The sequence below is a fragment of the Gigantopelta aegis genome, chromosome 8, assembly GCF_016097555.1.
Source record: "Gigantopelta aegis isolate Gae_Host chromosome 8, Gae_host_genome, whole genome shotgun sequence".
NCBI classification, from domain to species: domain Eukaryota; kingdom Metazoa; phylum Mollusca; class Gastropoda; order Neomphalida; family Peltospiridae; genus Gigantopelta; species Gigantopelta aegis.
This window is the reverse complement of record NC_054706.1, coordinates 6,848,046-6,870,177: the sequence shown is the minus strand read 5'-3', so window position 1 is coordinate 6,870,177 and position 22,132 is coordinate 6,848,046. Positions and strand designations below refer to the sequence as shown.

At 34.9% G+C, this 22,132-nt stretch overlaps 2 protein-coding genes across 2 annotated transcripts in view; one reads left to right on the top strand and one right to left on the bottom strand.

Moving 5' to 3' along the window:
* Window positions 1–2,735, bottom strand: part of LOC121378692 — a 74,802-nt gene extending 72,067 nt beyond the window's left edge. Inside the window, exons 1-2 of the mRNA XM_041506976.1 lie at window positions 2,715–2,735; window positions 774–899 (exon numbers count right to left, since the gene is read on the bottom strand). Coding sequence (XP_041362910.1) covers window positions 774–899; window positions 2,715–2,735 — 147 coding nt within the window. The remainder of the gene's footprint in view (window positions 1–773; window positions 900–2,714) is intronic.
* Window positions 2,736–5,552: 2,817 nt separating this feature from the next.
* Window positions 5,553–22,132, top strand: part of LOC121380122 (kelch-like protein 2) — a 37,484-nt gene continuing 20,904 nt past the window's right edge. Inside the window, exons 1-3 of the mRNA XM_041508894.1 lie at window positions 5,553–5,685; window positions 18,380–18,501; window positions 20,432–20,660. Of these exons, the coding sequence (XP_041364828.1) occupies window positions 18,401–18,501; window positions 20,432–20,660 (330 nt within the window). The 5' untranslated portion in view covers window positions 5,553–5,685; window positions 18,380–18,400. The remainder of the gene's footprint in view (window positions 5,686–18,379; window positions 18,502–20,431; window positions 20,661–22,132) is intronic.

Sequence of the window (22,132 nt, the reverse complement as noted above, 5' to 3'; positions counted from 1 at the left end):
ACTGTCACAGATAATAACTGTTACAGAAAGAAATGTTTTATTTAACGACACATTTAACACATTGTATTTACGGTTATATAAGGATATTTTATATGCACCATCCCATAGACAGGATAGCACATACCACGACCTTTGATGTACCAGTCGTCGTGCACTGGCTGGAGCGAAAAATAGCCCAATGGGCCCACTGACGGGGATCGATCCCAAACCGACCGCGCATCGAGCGAGCGCTGTGCCACTGGGCTACGTCTCGCCCCAACTGTTACAGATTACAGATGATAACTGTTACAGATTATACCTATCTTCTTAACATTTAGCAATAAACACTCCTCGACTCACTAAAAAGACATTTAAACACTTAAGTGATTCCTCCAGTCCTTCACAATCTTTGTGCAGTGAAGCAAAACTCGTTACTGTTAAGGACACGATTTTTACCGTTACCTTTTCTCTCTAATTCTTATCAAGTACCTGGTGTGTGTGCCTCAAAACCGGACTATTGTCCATAAAGCTATTAATCTTTATCAAGCACGCACTTGTGTAGAATGGTTTACTTACCCTTTCTTTGATAACCAGATTTGGATTTGCACACAAGTCTGAGCTTGCGGTACATATTGTTCCGAGTGACATTTCGTTTAGCTTACCTGTCGGTTCACCCGGCTCGTTAATCCATATCGCATTTAGCGATTAACCAACGCAACTGTGGCAGATGATATTTCGTTGCTTCATTTATTATTACTATTATTTTTAATATTTTCAGCAAAAAAAATATGTACCTTCAATACAGACATCACACGGCACAACCTCGTCTTTTGCAGGTCGTTTTCCCCTTCATTGGTAACACATCCCGAAACGTCCCCCTCTACTTTTACACAGCAGGTAGCGAGCACTCGACAACTAGACTGGCAACAGGTTTACATTAGCAACGTACCTTCGAAGCGTCTCAATATAAAATATAGCGGTTATTAAACAGATGTATTAACCGAACAGTATATTCCAAACAAGGTATTACATACCAAATATATGAACATGGTGTGGTACATTACTAACGTTAAAACATCTATATTGAATTGAAAGGTTTTTCGTTTTTTTGACGACACCACTAGGGCATATTGATTAATTTATCATCGGCTAAAATGGCTTTAGATCATACAAATTTGGGCACAAGTTTTTTGTCTGTTCTTAACACACCAAGGTCTTTTTAGTGCAATAATGTTAATAACAGCCGGAAAAAGAGTTCAATAATGCATCTTAAGTTATTTTAATCTAATTGCAGCTTAACATTCCACTGATTTTGAAGGGAAATGTTTTACTTGCTTATTTTGGGGAATATTTAATTTGAGCAAACCCTTTATGATCGCTTCAGCTTTGGTGCGATCTGTAGCCACGACTGGATGTGAAATATTTAATAATTCTTCACGTGTGGTATTCATAAAAAAAAACCCTGCTACATTTTTATACTTTTTGTTTGTTTATACTTATTTTCATGTTTGTATCCAATTAAGCACAACACTAAGTATAAAGAAGATTACATGTTAAGAATTATCAAATGTTTCACATCCAATCCGATGATTAATTTTTCTATTGGCAGCAAGGGGTCTTTTATATGCACTCGCCCACTGACAGGACAGCACATACTACGGTCTTTGATGCACCAGTCGTTGGGAATTGGTTGGGACGGGAAAAGCAATCAGAGAATGGGTTCACCGAGAAAATTCGATCCTTTGACCCAAACACTGAGCCAAATCACACACGTTAGAAACAAATATAAATACATGTATAATGAAAAAAACAAAACAAAAAAAACACCAGAAAATAATATGGTTTAAGTTAACTTTTCATACAACACATAAAATTATTTTATAGTAATAATTTTTATAATAACAAAATATAAAAAATTTCATAACAAATAAAAATAGTAATATTTTGTATAATATAATTATTATACAAATAGCAGATGTTTATGAATGGGTCCACTGAGTGGGTTCGATCCTACGACCAAAGCTGCTCGATCAGGTGAGCGCCCTACCGACTGAGATAGATCCCGTCCCCTCACTCCAGTGGCAGGGGTCGGTGTAGTATAGATCCTCGATTATACCTTCACTAATCAGGAATTCATTTTAAGTTGGGGCATGAACCTACCACCTTTCAAGTATTAAAAAACACAAAGCGTCCATTGGCAGAATTCGAACCTACTGCACTACTTCGCTTGGTATTTGACAGCCCGCGAACTTAACAAGTCGGCCTTCCACAAAAGGGAAACCCAACTAACCGTAGTTAAGCTTTTAAACTTAAATCCAACGGTGTAACAAGACGATTAAAAAAAGGCCATGCATATTCTTAATAATAGTCTTCACATTGATACAATATATGTATATATACATGTATATATATATTATATCAAAGTAACGACTATTATTATTGGAAGAAAGTTAAACAACCCTTGAGATAAAGGATTATGATATGTCACACGTAATTGCAATTGTAATGTAAATGATGATTATTAGTAATTACAAGAATTGTGTTCCATCGAATAAATGATCGAATGAATGAATGAATGAACGAACGAACGAACGAACGAACGAACGAACGAACGAATGAATGTTAAACGACACCCCAGCACGAAAAATACATCGGCTACTGGGTGTCAAACTATGGTAAAATGTTCCATCGAAAGAATGTGACCGTTCATGCGTGACGGTGACGACCAAACTCACTGTAGCAGGCAAGCACACCATGCCTCCCATGCTTTTTCGCGTGACACCACAGCGTGAAGACAGAACACTGCTTCGATTAGTACAACCCACTCTGAAGCGCCAATGGCTGCACTATCGACGTCTGTCCTCCAGAACCTTGAGAAACGACCTGAAAGCGGCAGGACTCACCCAGGAGACCCTTACTGACAGATCACCATCAGAGAATACGTTTGGCATGGGGTTCAGCAGGATGGGCTTGGAATCTGAGGTCATGGCGGAGAATCCATTGGTCGGATGAAAGCAGATTCCTGCTCCAGGTCACGGACTGAGAGTCTGGGGGCACAAAAATACGGCCTATACACCCAGAAACATCAGACCAACTGTCCCGCACGGGGGAGGTTCAGTAATGGTTTGAATGTCTCACATGACTGCAAGCTGGACTTGGTCACCATACACGGCAATCTCACAGGTGATTAGTACATTCAGTTGTTATTCCCCATTTCGACAACCACCCACTCGCCACAAGGCCTGTGTACATGGATGACAACGCCAGACATCATCGTTCCAGGGCAGTAAGAGCTTACCTCCAGACAAACGCTGTGACGACTATATCTTGACCATCCATGAGTCCAGATCTGAGTCCGCTGGGCGCACATTTGGGACATCATTGGGCGTTTTATACAGGCAATGGAGCCACCTGTACAGACTGTGTGACTTGGAAGCAGCTTTTTATTGGGAATGGCTGCAGTTGCCCCTTCAGCATATCCGACGTTTAACTGGAGGGATGAGACGCAGGGCACGTGGCGGGTTTACTCGCGACTGAACCTTAGGACTACGGAGGTCATCTAGTGACATTTTCACTCAGAAATAGCCACCTAAAGTCGTCTTATGAATTCTGCAGCTCCATACTTGAAAAAGATATGTTTTTGGCGTAAAACAGCACCGGTGATTATGCGACAATATCGTGGTTGAAATCTAAAATCTAACAGAATTGTTCCGTTTTTTGTATTGTCAAAAGGTTGTTACAGATCACATTCTTTTTTCTTAGCTCATTTTGTGAGTAATTTCATGGCACCACTTGTTTTATTAGTCATTGTAAAATTTACAGGGGTGCTTAACGTTTTTCTTTGTGAATATATACAGTGGAATGTTAAGACATTTCCAATGTCATTTCCGTGTCCACTACTTTGTATTATGTAGACTAGCCCCATCCACGAAATGTTTTATTACAGACTTCAACTGCAATATCTTCTGTATACACACACACACACACACACACACACACACACACACACACGTATACGTATACGTATACGTATACACATATGTATATGTATATGTATATATATATATATATATATATATATATATATATATATATATATATATATGTATGTATATATTTAGCTTTGTATTTAAAAAAAAAAGAGAAGCATTTCAACTAAGGAATACTCGAATAACAACATCATCGTTTTTGAATGTAGGGCAATTGCTCACCGGACAATACCTCACCGGACAGTACCTCACCGGAAAGTACCTCACCGGACAATTGCTCACTGGACAATTGCTCACCAATAAAGTGAGAAATAGGACAATTGCTCACCTTTAGGTTTTTTTTATTAATAAAATTTTATTTATTATTTTATTAATAAAAAATAATATAATTTTTAGAAGGTATTGGAGTTAGGTAATCGTGGTCACCTTTGATATTTTTTCTTTTGTTAATAAAAAAGAACATAAAACATAGAATTTCTAAAGGCACAACTTCAAAGTTGTGTTAATTACACAATTCACTTAATTAAAGTTTTTGAGTTACTTTTTAGCCTTTAATCATTACTCTATTGAACTGATGTGCTGAACTTGTTTAAAATATAGCTGATTTAGAATTAATTTTTTGTTATTTTATTTAAAGGTGTTTAATAAACTGAGGTTACCATACCCACTGATAATATTAGAGATTCCGACTCCCACCCAACCATTTACACACATTTCAACCTAAAATAAAATTTTATTGATAAAAAAAATCAGCAATTGTGGTGAGCAATTGTCCTATTTCTCACTTTATTGGTGTCCAGTGAGCAATTGTCCGGTGAGGTATTGTCCGGTGAGCAATTGTCCGGTGAGCAGTTGTCCGTACTCCTCGTGTTTAGTGATTCAGTGTTCGTGAGTGCTCTCACTCAGTCCTTTTGACTTGGCATTCTGTAGAAAAACGGTATTGATTATATGATAACTGTTTTGTCGTTCAGATTATATACAGTATGATATATTAGGATCTATGCTATAATTATGGTAAGTCTACAGGGTCCCACTAGTTCCAGATGATCCAACTATTAGCTAATATTGTGTCTGCTATTAGTTCACTGTTACTGCTTCATATTATGCACTTGTATTAATAATAGGTAGGCCTAAGCCTCACAAAGAGTGCAAATAAATATATTAAAAATACATTTGTTAAATTTGTTTGTTTGTTTTGGGGCTTTAAAAAAAGAAGAAGAGTAGTCTAAACTATTTCAGAGACACACTTAATTTAATTATAATGACAGAAACAACAATGAAATGGTAATACTCGTACAACAAAAGCAGCAGCAGCAGCAGTAGCAACAACAACAACAACAACAACACTACTACTACTACTAAATACGTTTGTTTGGTATGGTTTAGTTTCTTTTGTTATGATTTATATTTGTAGTTTATTCCAGAGTTATAACAACACAAACAGTAATAATAAAAATGATAATACATTTAATATGGTAATAATAATTTGATGATGATGATGATGATGATGATGTGAAATCTTATATCGAGGTTTGTGGTCACGAAAACAAGGTATTTTCTAACGCATGCGCAACAGGTCTTGATTTCCGCTTCCGTTTATGTTAAAATATTGTAAAATGTAATCAAAACATGGTTTTTTTTATTAAAATATGTGCGATAAGCAATGCCATCTTTATCATGATTGTGTAGATTATTAAGGCACTAGTGGTCTTTAGTGGTGAGTTCTTATTCAGGATATTTATTAATGTACGGATATTTATCCCACAGCGTGATGTGTCGTCGCCCGTAAGCGGTCACCCGAAATATGCCACAATCAAAAAAACCTTTTCGCAATCAAAAAACCTCACTTCTGCCAAAATCGTATCCAATAAGGTTTTTTTATATACTTTATTGACAGTTTATCAATATTATATGATTTACAATTTATATGAAGCACAAATATTGTTGTCAGTCCTAAACATGCCGGTTTTGGGCATATTTCGGGTGACCCCCCTCATGATGATGATGAATATGATTAGTTGCAATCTTGAGTTGTATATATATATTTTTTTAAGGACTTATACTCTCACCTGTTGAGTCGTTGTCTCTGTTAAGTTGTGCCAGTTTGGATTTCCCCCTGTTTTAAAGTAATGCACCACCTACCGTTTGTTTACGTTCCAAGTCTCACAGTAAGATGTGTAGACAGTCAACTTTTCAAGTAGCTAAGAAATTTTAACTTATTTAAGTACCTTCGATGTCACAAACTGCATTCACCTAATGACAAAAACACGAATAGGATATTTATGGAAATATTATTCTACATTTTTCAGCTACAATATGTAAAACAAAATAGATTGCATTCTCGGAACCGAACACACGGGTACTTCGACCCCCCCTGGCCGCCATTGTTTATCACGTGACGCGGTGAAGCTTCTCCTTAGTTACGTATGGTTTGATAGTGAAATGAGGCAACTTTGGTCGATCATTTACAACAGTTAACGGTCACGATGCCTAACACATGTTGTGCAGTTGGCTGCATAAACTATAACATGATGTTAAAAAAAATATCGTTTTACAAATTTCCAAAAGAAGAGACTAGGCGCCGCTTGTGGGTAGGGTCATTAAAACGACAAACCTGATGGAATTCCATGGCTTCCCTCACAGAATGTGACTACGTTGACTTTAATGTTGTTGCTTGTTGACACCAACAGTTATTAATTTAGCAAACAAAATGGTTAAAGCATGTGCAGTGATAAAAATCCCACATTATACTGTAAATAAAATACACAATTCCATCATCTTCCATGAAAACTCCCCCAACAAAACGATGCATTCAGTTCTTGAATAAAGAGTATATTCCTTATCATTAAATTTGTGTGGTCTTTATTTTTCATTTAATCTTAGTTGCTTGGATATTATCTATACTTGTATTTATTTTGCCATACCACAGCTACTACATCTTATTTATTTATTTTTTAATTTTAAAATAAAAGTTTATACTGCTAAATTACACATAATAATTATAATATAGGCCTAAATTCTTGTTTAAAACTTCAATTATTATTATTTTTTTTTACAAATGTGTGTGTAGCAGGCCTGCAGTAAGAAAATATAGGTCGTCCCCCCCCCCCCCCACCTCTCCGTGTGTTTAGTATTTACTTTGGTGCAGAGGGTAAATAATGTGTGTGCCTTTGTTTCAATATATATATATATATATATATGCCAAATTTCTAGGGAAATCACTAATGTGTGTGTGTGTGTATATATATATATATATTAGATTGACAGAGAAATGTTTTTGCTTCTTTTCAAGGTCCACCAGGCAGGTTTCAATCAAACTTAGTCCAAATGATTCTCTCATGACTTACTAAGTGTTGTTATTTTTGTGGCTGATTCAAAATCCAAGATGGCCACCCTGGCCTCTGATTGGCTCAGACATTTTCAACATCTTCTCAAATTCCACCAGGCTAATTTCAACCAAACATGGCCCATGTCATCCTCTCATGGCCATGCATATGTTATTATTTTTGGGGCCAATTGAAAATCCAATTATTACAAGATGATTCTGTTTTAACCTTATTGTATTATCATTCGTATGTATTAATATTAATTTTGTTTTAATTATTATTGTAAATACTATCTAAATATGTAACATGTATGTTTGGTTGTTTAGCCACTGTTCCCACTGAATTTGATAAATCATATGTGAAGTTATGAATTAAAAAAAAAATAACCATGAAAATGATTCGGACTTAGCTTTTTCTCCACAAGGGTAGACATGCTTTCACAGTTGAAGATATACATGCAGCAAGCTTACAAAAATGAAAACATGCTTGCGGGAAGCTTGCACAGTTGAAGATATGCATGCAGCAAGCTTGCGCAAGCTTGCAAAATGAAAACATGCTTGCGGGAAGCTTGCACAGTTAAAGATATGCTTGCAGCAAGCTAGCAAAAATGAAAACATGCTTGCGGGAAGCTTGCACAGTTGAAGATATGCATGCAGCAAGCTTGCACATGCTTTCACAAATGAAAACATGCATGCGGCAAGCTTGCAGAAATACTGACTACCTTACGCGAGCTAAATGTTAGCTTGCAAATAGCTTGCATTGCTTGTACTACCTTGTAACAATCTTGTAACTACCTTGCAACAACCTAGCCGCAAGCATGCATTTTTGTTTGGGATATACATACATACAATATATATATATATATATATATATATATATATATATATATATATATATATATATACACACACACATTAGTGATTTCCCTAGAAATTTGTCAAGGCATGGTAGACCACTTTTGGGACATTTTCACCATTTTCGGGGCACTTTTTTTCATTAAAAATACACAAAAATTAATTGAAATAAACATTAATGTAATTTATGTGCTTGCTTTAATAAATGAATGGCAAAAGATGTAAAAAGCATATTTTATTAATTAATAATACCTTTTTGGGTTTTTATAAAGGCAATTTTAGAATTAATTAGTGAAAAAGGCTTATTTAATCTCAGGGCAGCATGGTGCTAATTAAGGCAAGATGGTGCTAGACTATTGAGGCATGGTGCTGCACCATGCTAAAACAAGCTAGGGAAAACACTACACATACATATATACATAAATCTAAAAATACATTAAAAATCTATTCTATTGTGGATCAGTGTAATTTGGTGGTTGTGGTACATTTGTAAATTTTACTTGTTCAAGTTAGAGGACTTACCTTTTTACATATATATGTAGTTTCATGGTATTCTACAGTTCAGTGTGTGTTTGTGTGTGTGTGTGTTTGTGTGTGTAATCTGCTTTAGAAATTACCTGCAATAAAATGAATGGTCAACTGCCATATCTGATATTTGTTTTCCATTTTGAAAACACTGTTTGACATGGAGAATATAGCATTTAACTATCTCATTCATATATTTTCCTTGAATATGCTACATAAGTGTATCTACATGAGGTAATTTAACCCGGGTTAAAAGCAACTTAGGTTAAATATGTGTAGTCTAGTAGAAGGCATACCGATATAGATCAGTTTATTAACAACCATATTTGCCTCCTTTCTCCAGCTGTATACTATTAAAAATTAGTTTCGTAGATATTACTTAAATTGAACTGCAATAACAATTCCAATACAGCACAAGACTGAACAAGAAAATATCTGCAATATCCATTGTGACTAGATATAAAACAACACCAATATTATACATATATATATTAACCATTATTTACTCTGGTAAGTTTTTGTGTTTTGTTACTAAATATACCAGGTTAAACCCTATTATTAAAACATTTGCACGTTTGTTCTACGAGGTAACACTTATGTTTTCTTAGGTTGTAGACCTCGACATGAAAATAACTGAGGGAACTGATTATTTGCTCCCTAATGTAGTTTATGGGGGGCAATTTAAAATATTACCATATTGATACTACATGTATATAAATTCATGTGCCAAAGGGAACTATATATTATTCTTCTTGAACTAATCTCAGGTGTGATGGGCAAGTAGAGAGAGATATTGCTCCCCCTAGATGTCGAGGTCTGAGGATGGCTATATTTTATTATTGCTTTTTTTTTTTTTTGCCTGCATTCAACCGGTAAGGAAGGGCAACATCATGTGGTAATTTTGCAATCTGTAAAAACAAAAGCATTTCATTATTTCAAAAAACTATTTTGTTTTAAGAATAAAAGAATGTATTCAGTGTTGCCATTACATCTATATAAGATATGACAATAATACTATTGCAATTTTGAAGTTGTAAAGTAACAACTTTGCTATTGTTTAATTATTACATATTATTTGGAAATGAAATAATTATTAAATCATAAAAGTAATTATTAAATCATAAAAATAATTAACTTAATCATGCATACAAATTTTATTATAAATACAAATTATATATTTTGTAGCCCACATCTTATTTCAAAATTGTAAATTTTTTTAATTAACATTACCTGAAAATTGCATCAACAAAAATTATATTCTGCCCAACCTACCCTGTCCCCTCAACATTCAAAGTACACGGAAACACATCGGTACTAAATATAGATTATGCAAATTCAGATTCCCGTTGTTCGTTTCTCTTATATGGCAACCCAAGCTGTTATAATACACATAAGACGTATTGCAACTATGTGTTAGCTACAGAAAATAAATGACAATATGGAAGGCATGTAAAAAGTTAATATGATAACTTTATTCTATGTAAACCAGTAATAACTAAGGCTTTGCTTCACCTCCAAAGACCCGGATGATCGGTAACTAGGCCGTGTGACGTCACGCCGGTTCCGAGAATTGATCTAACGTAAAAAAAAATCAAAAATGTGGATGTAAAACAAATCCATTCTAGTAAACAAAAGTGAAACACCCTTCGGTAAACAGGAAAGAGTGCAAGATTTCTAACTGCATTCAGGAGCATGCGTTTGCAAAAAGTATCGTAACACGCATGTGCAGTTCGTAATTTTCCATTTTTAAGGCCACTACATGAAAAAATATATGTTTCTTAACTCTGCACAGTTGAAGAACACTTATTTTAATATTTTTTTAAAAGGAAAAATTCAATTTGTCAAACCTTCTCAGGGTTCTCATGGACCCGGAGTCCCGGGTCCCTGACACAGCGATTAAGGATGGGACGCACCATATTGCATACATGCACGTGCATCTCTGTGGACGCAGTATATTTTAATTTTTATTTAACTTCAATACAATTTTTTTTTTTTTAAATATCTAAATTTACTGTTACAAAGTAAATCGGCAACATTCATAAAAAAATTCTTGGAAATTAGTCTTAATTGGTACAATCAGTTGGTTACTCCAGAAAGCCGTCCGAAAATAATATCTCCGGTCACACGTCAGTGATTTTACAGGTGGGGCTACTCATTAATTACGCGAGACGAATGGAGATTACTGTTTTACTGCAGCCAATGAGAAGTCATCTTGTAGTTGATTGATGTGATCACCGACTGCTTTATGAATTGCTTCTGTCGGTGTTAGTAAAGGTGCGAAATGATCACAGGGCATAAAATTTGGCACGAACGATATTGTCGTTCGTCTGTCGGATATGCAAAACCAATATCGACACGAACGACGGATCGTTCATGCAAAAACTAATCGCTCTTCCGAAAATGTAAACTGACGTGTTTTGGCTAATATAACTATTTTTGTAATAAAATAATAAGAGAACGGACCTAGCATTGCAGGTATGAGAAAGAAAAAAAATGTATCCGTTTGAACTCGACATCGCGGTCAATTACAAAGTTGGCACTGTCATTAGAAGTGTCAATAACATTTAGTAACATAGTCGCACATTCCCTTTGATCATTTCGCTACATGCGGAAAACAATATGCGGTTAGAAAATTAAAGCGGTTTATGAGTATTTATTAAACGTGACATCACCTTAGCCCGGCATTTAGTTATAGAGTTGTAAAATGTCAGGACCTAATGCGAAAAAATGCCAAAAGGACACCGTTAGTGAAAAAAACTTTAAAAAAAATTGTGGTTTTCAGACGATTTTGCAGTTAATACAAACGAGAATGGTGACATATGTAAAGATATATGCAACGTATGTACGGACAATTTTGTGGCTATCCGTAGTGAAGCTAGGTTAAAACAAATGAAAGGGTCAGTTTTGGACACTGTCAAAAATGACACGTTTATTGTGAGCGAGAACATACCACTCGACCGTTACACGGTCTCGTGGTAAATATTCTTGCGCACAATAAACTCGTGCAATAAATAGGAAGCGAAAAAAACGTATGTGAAGTTCTGTATATTTATTTACTTTGTGACACCTATGTGGTTACGTTGAAATATATGCATTAATTCTGAAACATGTATTGTAATGAAAACAAGTACAACCCTTGCTAAATCAATTTATTAAAATATGACATACACAGCGAAGAAAATAGCACAAGTGGAAATTAGAACATGATGAAACACCGAGTTGCAGCATTGATTGGATCGATCGAGGATTCGCAGAACTTCAGGTTTTTCCATTCAGACCCGGAAGCTCAAAGCTCAAAGCTTCCGGGAAATCCCTGTTTCATTCAGACTATTGTTTGGCGCCAACAAGTACTCCCCTGTAACAGAACCGATGGGGTAGTGTGCTGAAATGTAAATGGCAGCTTTCAAGTTAGTCCCAGCATACCAAATAATAATAATAATTTAGTATTTATGATAAGAATTTGGAGAAAAGCTACGAAAATCACCCATCTTAGATTCTCATTTGATTACCGTTGCCAGTTAACCTTTTCATTTGTATCTGAACCACTGGAGAAAATCGTTCATGCAAACACTAAAACCACACGAAATACATATCGTTTGTCTGAAAAAATTAAATTTTATGCTCTGGATCGGGATGACTGAGGCCCCTTAGACCAATTACTGTTGTGACAACTACTCTGATTGCTTTTTCTGGGTGCATTTCTCATTAAAGATTATTCATTCATGATTTAAAAGGAAATTATTATTAAATTTGTTAGCGGCCATGCCTTAAATTGAACTACAAAACAATTGGGATGTATCATGTCGGCGCTAGTATTATATCAGTAGATATAGCACAAATGAATGATAATTTCACCATTTAATATGTTTGAAATGTAATCTGTAAACGTAGAAAGTTTCAACTAATAATGAGTGAGAAAGAATATGTATTCCTCATCAATGCACCCACTTAGTGGAAGTGAACTGAATCATGTGACCCAGATTTACAACATAAACCGGTACGACAAAACATGACTAATAAAAAGTAAAACTTCTTGTCACTAGTAATCAAACATTTAATATAAAAAATGCAACATGTCTTAAACAGTATTTCATTTTATTTAATCACGTTTTCTAGCTTTATGACAAGCAGCTGGCAGTACACTACTGAATAGTAGACTGGCCATGTGGACATGCAAACAGTGCTTATTCACACCGTGAGGCGGATCAACTGAACAAAACTGGTTGAAAATGTTTCGTTCTAAAAATCGTGATGGAAAAAAATCTTGGCGAATTTTTTTTTTTATATATATATAATATAAATACATATGTATTTGAGTTCTTTTGTGTCATTATTAGTTGAAGATATACGAGTTACCTGGTATTTGTTTTATATTTTATCATACATTTTAATAATAATTTTTTTATTATTCATGTTCATGTACTTTTTATTACGACATAAAACCATTTAAATGTCGATGTTTTTGTGTTGTCAGTTGTTATACAATTCACTTGATATTTTATTGGATGTATCAATTCATCTTCAAATGTGGACTCTCCTACATTCCTAATGGACTCTCAAACTATAAGGTCATGAGATCATGGACTCTCAATATTTTTGGATGAATGAGAACCCTGCTTTCTGGTCCGGTCCATGTTTATCAACACACATCGCTAACACTTGATGTCAATACTGATAGGCATTACGTTTATACCAGTGAATAGTTTGTAAAATACAATTTTTTTAATGAATTGATTCTTAATTAACACAATTTATACACTCAACATTTTTTACAATTGTTATGAATGGATTATGAATACTATTCACTACAATAGAGGCACAAAAATGTAGCGTACCTAAAATTGCAGAATGAATATAATAATTGAAAACAAATTCTAACAATAGGGGTGTTAAAAATCATAAAAATTAAATGCTTTGGCCTTGTTGATCGGGTATGTGTGAGGTCATGTGACATGCACCAAATGTTAATTCATCTTTCTCCATTTTAAGTCAATTTTTATGAGTCATGTGGACCCGATATCGGTAATTGTAAGGAATAAACAAAAACGACTTTTGTAAAGGGGTTTGTAAAGTTTATTCTTTATGAAAATGTTCCTGAACTCTGAAGAAAAATCTCACAAATGAACGACATGCCGATGACAACAAATCGGATGTTGATTGCGCGAACCGTGCACGAAAAAACAAAGTGAATGGAATTGGAAGCATAACGCAGTTAGGGACATTGATGATATATCCTATTCTTTCTTACATTTTATCTTTAAAATTATTTTTTCTACACATGAACTAAAATAGATAAAAAAACCCACATGACCCATATGCCAATTAAAACTATTGTAGTTTTCTGAATTTATGGCAGTCATGTCCAAAATATATATCGAAGTGTCAGCTGCATGTGCCTGTTTATTTTTACCTATTAGTGAATGACGTCAGTAAAAATGTGAGGTCACACGTCAATCATTTTTCAATGCAAGCAAATAAGGGCACTAAAAACATAAACTAGGATGTAGATCAATACAGGTTTACATTAAAAATATGGCTATTACTACAATATGTCTAGTGAGTGTTATATTTGAATAAATATTAAAAATATGGCTATTACTACAATATGTATAGTGAATGTTATATCTGAATAAATATTAAAAATATGGCTATTACTACAATATGTATAGTGAGTGTTATATCTGAATAAATATTAAAAATATGGCTATTACTACAATATGTATAGTGAGTATTATATCTGAATAAATATTTTAAAAATATTCAAATAAAAAATACAATTAGAAATAACCAAAGCTATTTAAAAAACAAAAAAGAAGTTTGTCCTACCTTATCTTGCAAGCAATATTTTAAACACCATGCAGCAATCTGCTGACTGCTAAATCAATAATGTTTAAAAATAAAAAGTTTCTTTTTTATTGATTTCTTCAAGACATAAATTCAATCAAGCAAGTTGCAGCTATATACTTTGTTCTTATGATGTTTGCACTTCTGTACTTGAAAATAGTAAATAACACAACTCAATAGCGTTATGTTTTTTCGTTCAATGAGTGGGGATAGGCTGATTGTTAGCATGCATGTACTTCTGATTGCATCAAAGCTGTCAATTTTTCAGCATTGTTTGTTCAAGTAACAATTAAAAAGTTTCTTCAACTAATAATTATAATAAAATTACAAAGCACTTTTAAAATATACTAATACAATTATTAAGTACCTTGGATCACCAGTGTCCCATGCTAACCATTTAGAACATATCGACCACGTCATTAATTTTCTTACAGCTCTGCTTCATTATCTGACACAGTACTACCCGGTAATGGTTTTCTTTTTCTCTCACAAGGGACTGGATGTAGGTTAATCTATGTTCATGAAAATTTATGTCAATAAACTTCAATAAACAAGAATTTGTTATAAATGGAAGTATGGACTACTAGCGTAAGCTATCATGAAACAGAACGTGGTGTTTCTGAGACAAGTTGCCCAAGTTTTCGGTGAATATGACATGAAAATTGTTCTATGGATGACATTAAGTTGTATACAGTGTTCTCACTGGGTGAAAATTAAAAGAGGATGGTCGTGCGTCCCACCCTACCCCACCATTTAAACCCCCCCCCCCCAAAAAAACACTGAAAAGCAAAAAAATAAAAAATAAAAAAAGGAGAAGAAAAAAAGGCATGTTTGGTTACCGTATATCGTATGTTGGTCGACTTTGTGGAAAAACGTATCCCTTATTTTGTCCCTCTGTATCTGGTACTGAAAAGTTGGTACGATGTACAAGCTGCCTTATTTTTTGTGTACTGTTAAAACGTAGTTCAGTTAAAAAAGAAAAAGAGTGTCGGTATTCGTTTTAATATTATTATTTTAATAAAGATTTTAAGATATTTGAAAAATAATAAAGAATTTATTTAAGCGATGCGATCCTCTACTGTGGGATAACATTGTTCTGTTCTTTTTATATTTCCATCTTCATCGAGTGAATCAATCGCATTGATATTGCCAGCTTATAAAAAGAAGTTTCGTTTTTGTAAACGCAGTGTATATATTATTTGGTATCCAAGATAAATGATTTTAATAATGAACACTACTACTTCCGTTTTAATTTTTTTTTTTTTTTTTTTTTATTATATACATGTTTCTAATATTTTATAAGGAATTGCTGCATAAAAAAAATTATTGACAGTAAGTAAAAATCATCCGTTATGAACAATTAAATCTGCAAGTGAGGTTAAAATATCACACACGAGTTAGTGGACACAAAAGACAGAATGACCGTTCTAATCGGTTTTTTCAGTCGGAGATTGTCAAAACTATAAAAATAAAATGTTTTCATTGCTAAAATAAAATATAACTGTTATTGTGTGTATCCAACATACAATTGGATACTGGTATGGGGCACAACAGAGGCTATTAAAAAATAGTGTTAAATTACGTTACGGTAACATGTGCTTTCGTACACAACGTGGCTTGTTTCCTTTGATGTCTAGTGTGCAGATTGATCAATGTTTTTCATTGTGAAAAAAAGAGTGCATTTTTAAACAGCAGAACTGAGTGCTGTAAATTATAAAAGGATGCCGAAAAATAAAGAGGCGTGCAGAAAAACAAATGGGGCTGCCAAATGTGAAAAGGGGCAGCATAACACGAAAGCGAGGAGGCAAAATACAGTGAGAAGGTATATTATACAACAACACAGGGTACGCGCATGACTAAATATAGTTCAATCGCGTGGTCCTAACTAAACGCCCATTAACTCCAACCAGGACCCAAACGTCCGTGTTAAATACTGGAAGGTAATGTTCATACACGTTTGTACATTTTGCCGTCGGTGAGGAGCTTTACCGACGGCAGTAATTTGTATCCGGCAGCACAAAAGTGCCATCGTTGCCGCCGTTAAGTTCGAGCCCTGGGTGTGTACAGAATTAGTTAAAAGCCAGTGTCATCAACATATTGTCAAAATTCTGTGAATTGTTAGTACTCGCATAATTCCTATTTCTACTTACAGTCTGGATATCAGGGGAAAATATCACTGCATATTCAAAATTTAATAAAAGTAACTGGACCTAACTAATACATGGTAAATAGTGTGACGGATGTACATAAAATGTGTGATGGACGTACATGATTTGAATTAATTAATTTTAACATAAGATCAATACTGGTTTACCCAAAACCCCATAATTAGACTTTAATGGTGAAATAGAATAATATTTGAGGAAAAAAAGAATAAAGAAGTTAAAGTTAAAAAAAAAAACCCCACCTTTAGAGCACATTGATTAATAATTAATTATCGACAATTGGATGTCAAACATTTGATAATTCTAACACAATCTTCAGAGGATATTTGTTACATTTTACCATGCACTTCCCACAGACATGACAGCACATACCATGACCTTTAATGTACATCTGATCGTTAGAGATTGGTTGGAATGGGGAAAATAAGGATCCACAGGAGGGTTTCCAGTTCTATAACTCAGCTAGATGCCTGTTTTCATGCTATTATTTGCACACCTGTTCATTGTTTTTGTTTTTTTCTTTTTTTTATCTGTGTTCTTTAATCCTCTTTTCTTAAAAACCCCCCAGCAATCTTGGGCCAAATTTGCAAAAGCCATCTTTTGTCTTACTTGCATGTAACTAAACACATTTATAATGCTTAAAAATCAGCATTTAAGAAAAACAGGCTTTCTATGGCTATCAGATTGGCCAGTGCCCCCCCCCCCCCCTTTTTTTTTTTTTTTTTTTTTTTTTTGCTTTTCGTTTATTGGTTTTAGAAGGGTGTGGTGCCGAGCGGCCGCATTCCTTTAATTTTCACCCAGAAAGAACACTGACCGTTTATCAGTTGGCGATATCAAAGCGATCAATTTATTCGATGAAAATGGAATTTTTTTTATTGGGGATTACTTTACAAATATCTTTATTCAGTTTTGGGATTTATTATTTTTACTAGCTGTCGGGCTTGGCCGGGGAAATTATTTACTTGCCTGATGTTAAAAACCACTAGCCACATGTGTCAGGCTACCGTATTCTAGAAGCCCTGGCATATAAAAGATCTCTTGCAGGGCTCACACTGTTCACATAATACTTACCTGTTGTAATACAGGGAACATTTGGTTCATTATCGTGTCACAATACGCTCACACTGTTCACATAATACTTACCTGTTGTAATACAGGGAACATTTGGTTCATTATCGTGTCACAATACGCTCACACTGTTCACATAATACTTACCTGTTGTAATACAGGGAACATTTGGTTCATTATCGTGTCACAATACGCTCACACTGTTCACATAATACTTACCTGTTGTAATACAGGGAACATTTGGTTCATTATCGTGTCACAATACGCTCACACTGTTCACATAATACTTACCTGTTGTAATACAGGGAACATTTGGTTCATTATCGTGTCACAATACGCTCACACTGTTCACATAATACTTACCTGTTGTAATACAGGGAACATTTGGTTCATTATCGTGTCACAATACGCTATGCAAGTTAAAATGTTTTAATGACTAAGACTATCGCTAATCAAAATATTGAAAACAAAATCTTCCCTGTAATAATATGCAAGGTTTTCACATAACTGTCCTCTTTGGTATCATGACTCATGACTGTTTGAGAAATGTATCATACGACTTATGTTGTGTGTTTATTGATTGTTGTTGTATTTTTATGTTATTTTTTTTATTATTTGTTTTCTTGCAGTTTGTACACATTTCCACTGAAATGGATGTCCGACCAAAAATCCTGTCGGGCCGCGACCGACCTGCCTTTAAACTGCCACAACACACACAGAAAGCATTTGAGTGTCTGAACCAGATGAGAAAGTAAGCTCTATGTTGTGTGATCTGCACATCGTAATAATGACCTAGACATCAAAATAAGTAGAGGATGGGTAATTCAGGTTAGCAGGAAGTTAATGCATAATGATACGGTCGAGACCAGTACTTTGTTGTGGACAACATTCAGGTTAGCAGGAAGTTAATGCATAATGATACGGTCGAGACCAGTACTTTGTTGTGGACAACATTCAGGTTAGCAGGAAGTTAATGCATAATGATACGGTCGAGACCAGTACTTCGTTGTGGACAACATCTGATTAACAAAAATAACATTCGGGTTAGCAGGAAGTTAATGCATAATGATACGGTCGAGACCAGTACTTCGTTGTGGACAACATCTGATTAACAAAAATAACATTCGGGTTAGCAGGAAGTTAATGCATAATGATACGGTCGAGACCAGTACTTCGTTGTGGACAACATCTGATTAACAAAAATAACATTCGGGTTAGCAGGAAGTTAATGCATAATGATACGGTCGAGACCAGTACTTCGTTGTGGACAACATCTGATTAACAAAAATAACATTCGGGTTAGCAGGAAGTTAATGCACAATGATACGGTCGAGACCAGTACTTCGTTGTGGACAACATCTGATTAACAAAAATAACATTCAGGTTAGCAGGAAGTTAATGCACAATGATACGGTCGAGACCAGTACTTCGTTGTGGACAACATCTGATTAACAAAAATAACATTCAGGTTAGCAGGAAGTTAATGCACAATGATACGGTCGAGACCAGTACTTCGTTGTGGACAACATCTGATTAACAAAAATAACATTCAGGTTAGCAGGAAGTTAATGCACAATGATACGGTCGAGACCAGTACTTCGTTGTGGACAACATCTGATTAACAAAAATAACATTCAGGTTAGCAGGAAGTTAATGCAGAATGATACGGTCGAGACCAGTACTTCGTTGTGGACAACATCTGATTAACAAAAATAACATTCAGGTTAGCAGGAAGTTAATGCATAATGATACGGTCGAGACCAGTACTTCGTTGTGGACAACATCTGATTAACAAAAATAACATTCAGGTTAGCAGGAAGTTAATGCATAATGATACGGTCGAGACCAGTACTTTTTTGTGGACAACATCTGATTAACAAAAATAACATGTGCTACACACACGTCAATTAATTGTTTTATTCAATTGTAAGATACAAGTATTAAAATGCAATTAAAAACAATATACATATGAATAACAAAGTTTATACAGTGAAGGGCTTTACTAGTAAAAGTAAGTTGTAAACTTTAAATTTATAGTAAACTGCTCTTACCAGGTCTGTATTTAATCATTTACATGTACACTGCACACCCTTATCTAGAATTGAAACAGTAGAAGTGACTTCTCCCTTCCCCCCCAAAAAGGGAAGAAGTTTAATAAAAATAGGCAAAGTTAACAGATATTGGTACATTTCATAGAAAGTTTTGCCATGTTCTGTGTTAATTAAAAAAAATTGCAAATTATTTAAAAGATTCAATTGAATTCCATTCCATTCAGTGACAAGAATTCCGTTAAGTGGTGGACTACAATTAATGGCAGACATTTTTGCACAATTTAATCATGATGTCATCTTTTATTATCACTTTAAACAAGTAAAAAAGACCATGATTAACAACATCCCAGCATATTTTTAAATTGTGGCTTTCAGATTTATTACAGCTTGGAAGTTTTCCACTAGTTTAAACAAGTTAAAGTGTAACTATATTCCAGGGGTTGAAATAATATATAAGGATTCAAAGGCCAGTCTCTCCCCCCCCCCCCCCCCCCCCCCCAGTTAGTTGCCATTACTGACTAGTCAACTGATTATTTCAAATTCAAATTAATTAATTTGTTTGTATGTTAAATATTTATTATTTATTTAAAAACATTTATTTGTGTGAAAATATTTCTTTAAATATTGTAGGGATCATCTGCTCTGTGATGTGGTACTAGTGGCGGACAACATAGAAATTCCGGCCCACAAGGCCATTCTGTCTGCGTGCAGTCAGTATTTCTACGCCATGTTCACAGGAGAAATGACAGAATCGAAGATGGACCGCATCACTCTGCAAGAAATAGATCCTAAAGCTTTGTCTCTGTTAATAGATTTTGTGTACACTTCAGAGATTCATGTTACTGAAGACAATGTTCAGGTATGTAGTCAACAACTAATATTATTAATTAGGTGGGGGCGGGATTTAGCCCAGTGGTAAAGTGCTCACCTGATGCACGGTCGGTCTAAGGTTGATGATCTCCGTCATTGGGTCTATTGGGCTAATTCGTGTTCCAGCCAAATGCTGCTCTGGGATGGTGCATACAAATGATCCCTTGCTACTAATGGAAAAATGTAGCAGATTTCCTCTCTAAACCTGTCAGAATTATCAAATGTTTGACATCCAATAGCTGATGATTAATAAATCAGTGTGCTCTAGTGGTGTCGTTAAACAAAACAAACTTTAACTTTATTAATTAGGTCAGAAATATTTATTTATTTATTTATTTACTAACATCCTACAGTTGACAGGTGCTTGTTAAATGGGTGGGTTTTTTTTTACTGCTTTCATACTTTACTACCTGCTGCTAACATCCTATAGTTGACAGGTGCTTGAGAAATGTTTGATTACTGTTTTCAGACTTTACTACCTGCTGCTAACATCCTACACTTGAAGGTGCTTGAGAAATGTTTGATTACTGTTTTCAGACTTTACTACCTGCTGCTAACATCCTACACTTGACAGGTGCTTGTTAAATGTTTGATTACTGTTTTCAGACTTTACTACCTGCTGCTAACATCCTACACTTGAAGGTGCTTGAGAAATGTTTGATTACTGTTTTCAGACTTTACTACCTGCTGCTAACATCCTACAGTTGACAGGTGCTTGTTAAATGTTTGATTACTGTTTTCAGACTTTACTACCTGCTGCTAACATCCTACACTTGACAGGTGCTTGTTAAATGTTTGATTACTGTTTTCAGACTTTACTACCTGCTGCTAACATCCTACACTTGAAGGTGCTTGAGAAATGTTTGATTACTGTTTTCAGACTTTACTACCTGCTGCTAACATCCTACAGTTGACAGGTGCTTGAGAAATATTTGATTACTGTTTTCAGACTTTACTACCTGCTGCTAACATCCTACACTTGACAGGTGCTTGTTAAATGTTTGATTACTGTTTTCAGACTTTACTACCTGCTGCTAACATCCTACAGTTGACAGGTGCTTGAGAAATATTTGATTACTGTTTTCAGACTTTACTACCTGCTGCTAACATCCTACACTTGAAGGTGCTTGATAAATGTTTGATTACTGTTTTCAGACTTTACTACCTGCTGCTAACATCCTACAGTTGACTACAGTTTTCAGACAGGTGCTTGATAAATGTTTGATTACTGTTTTCAGACTTTACTACCTGCTGCTAACATCCTACAGTTGACAGGTGCTTGATAAATGTTTGATCACTGTTTTCAGACTTTACTACCTGCTGCTAACATCCTACAGTTGACAGGTGCTTGATAAATGTTTGATCACTGTTTTCAGACTTTACTACCTGCTGCTAACATCCTACAGTTGACAGGTGCTTGATAAATGTTTGATCACTGTTTTCAGACTTTACTACCTGCTG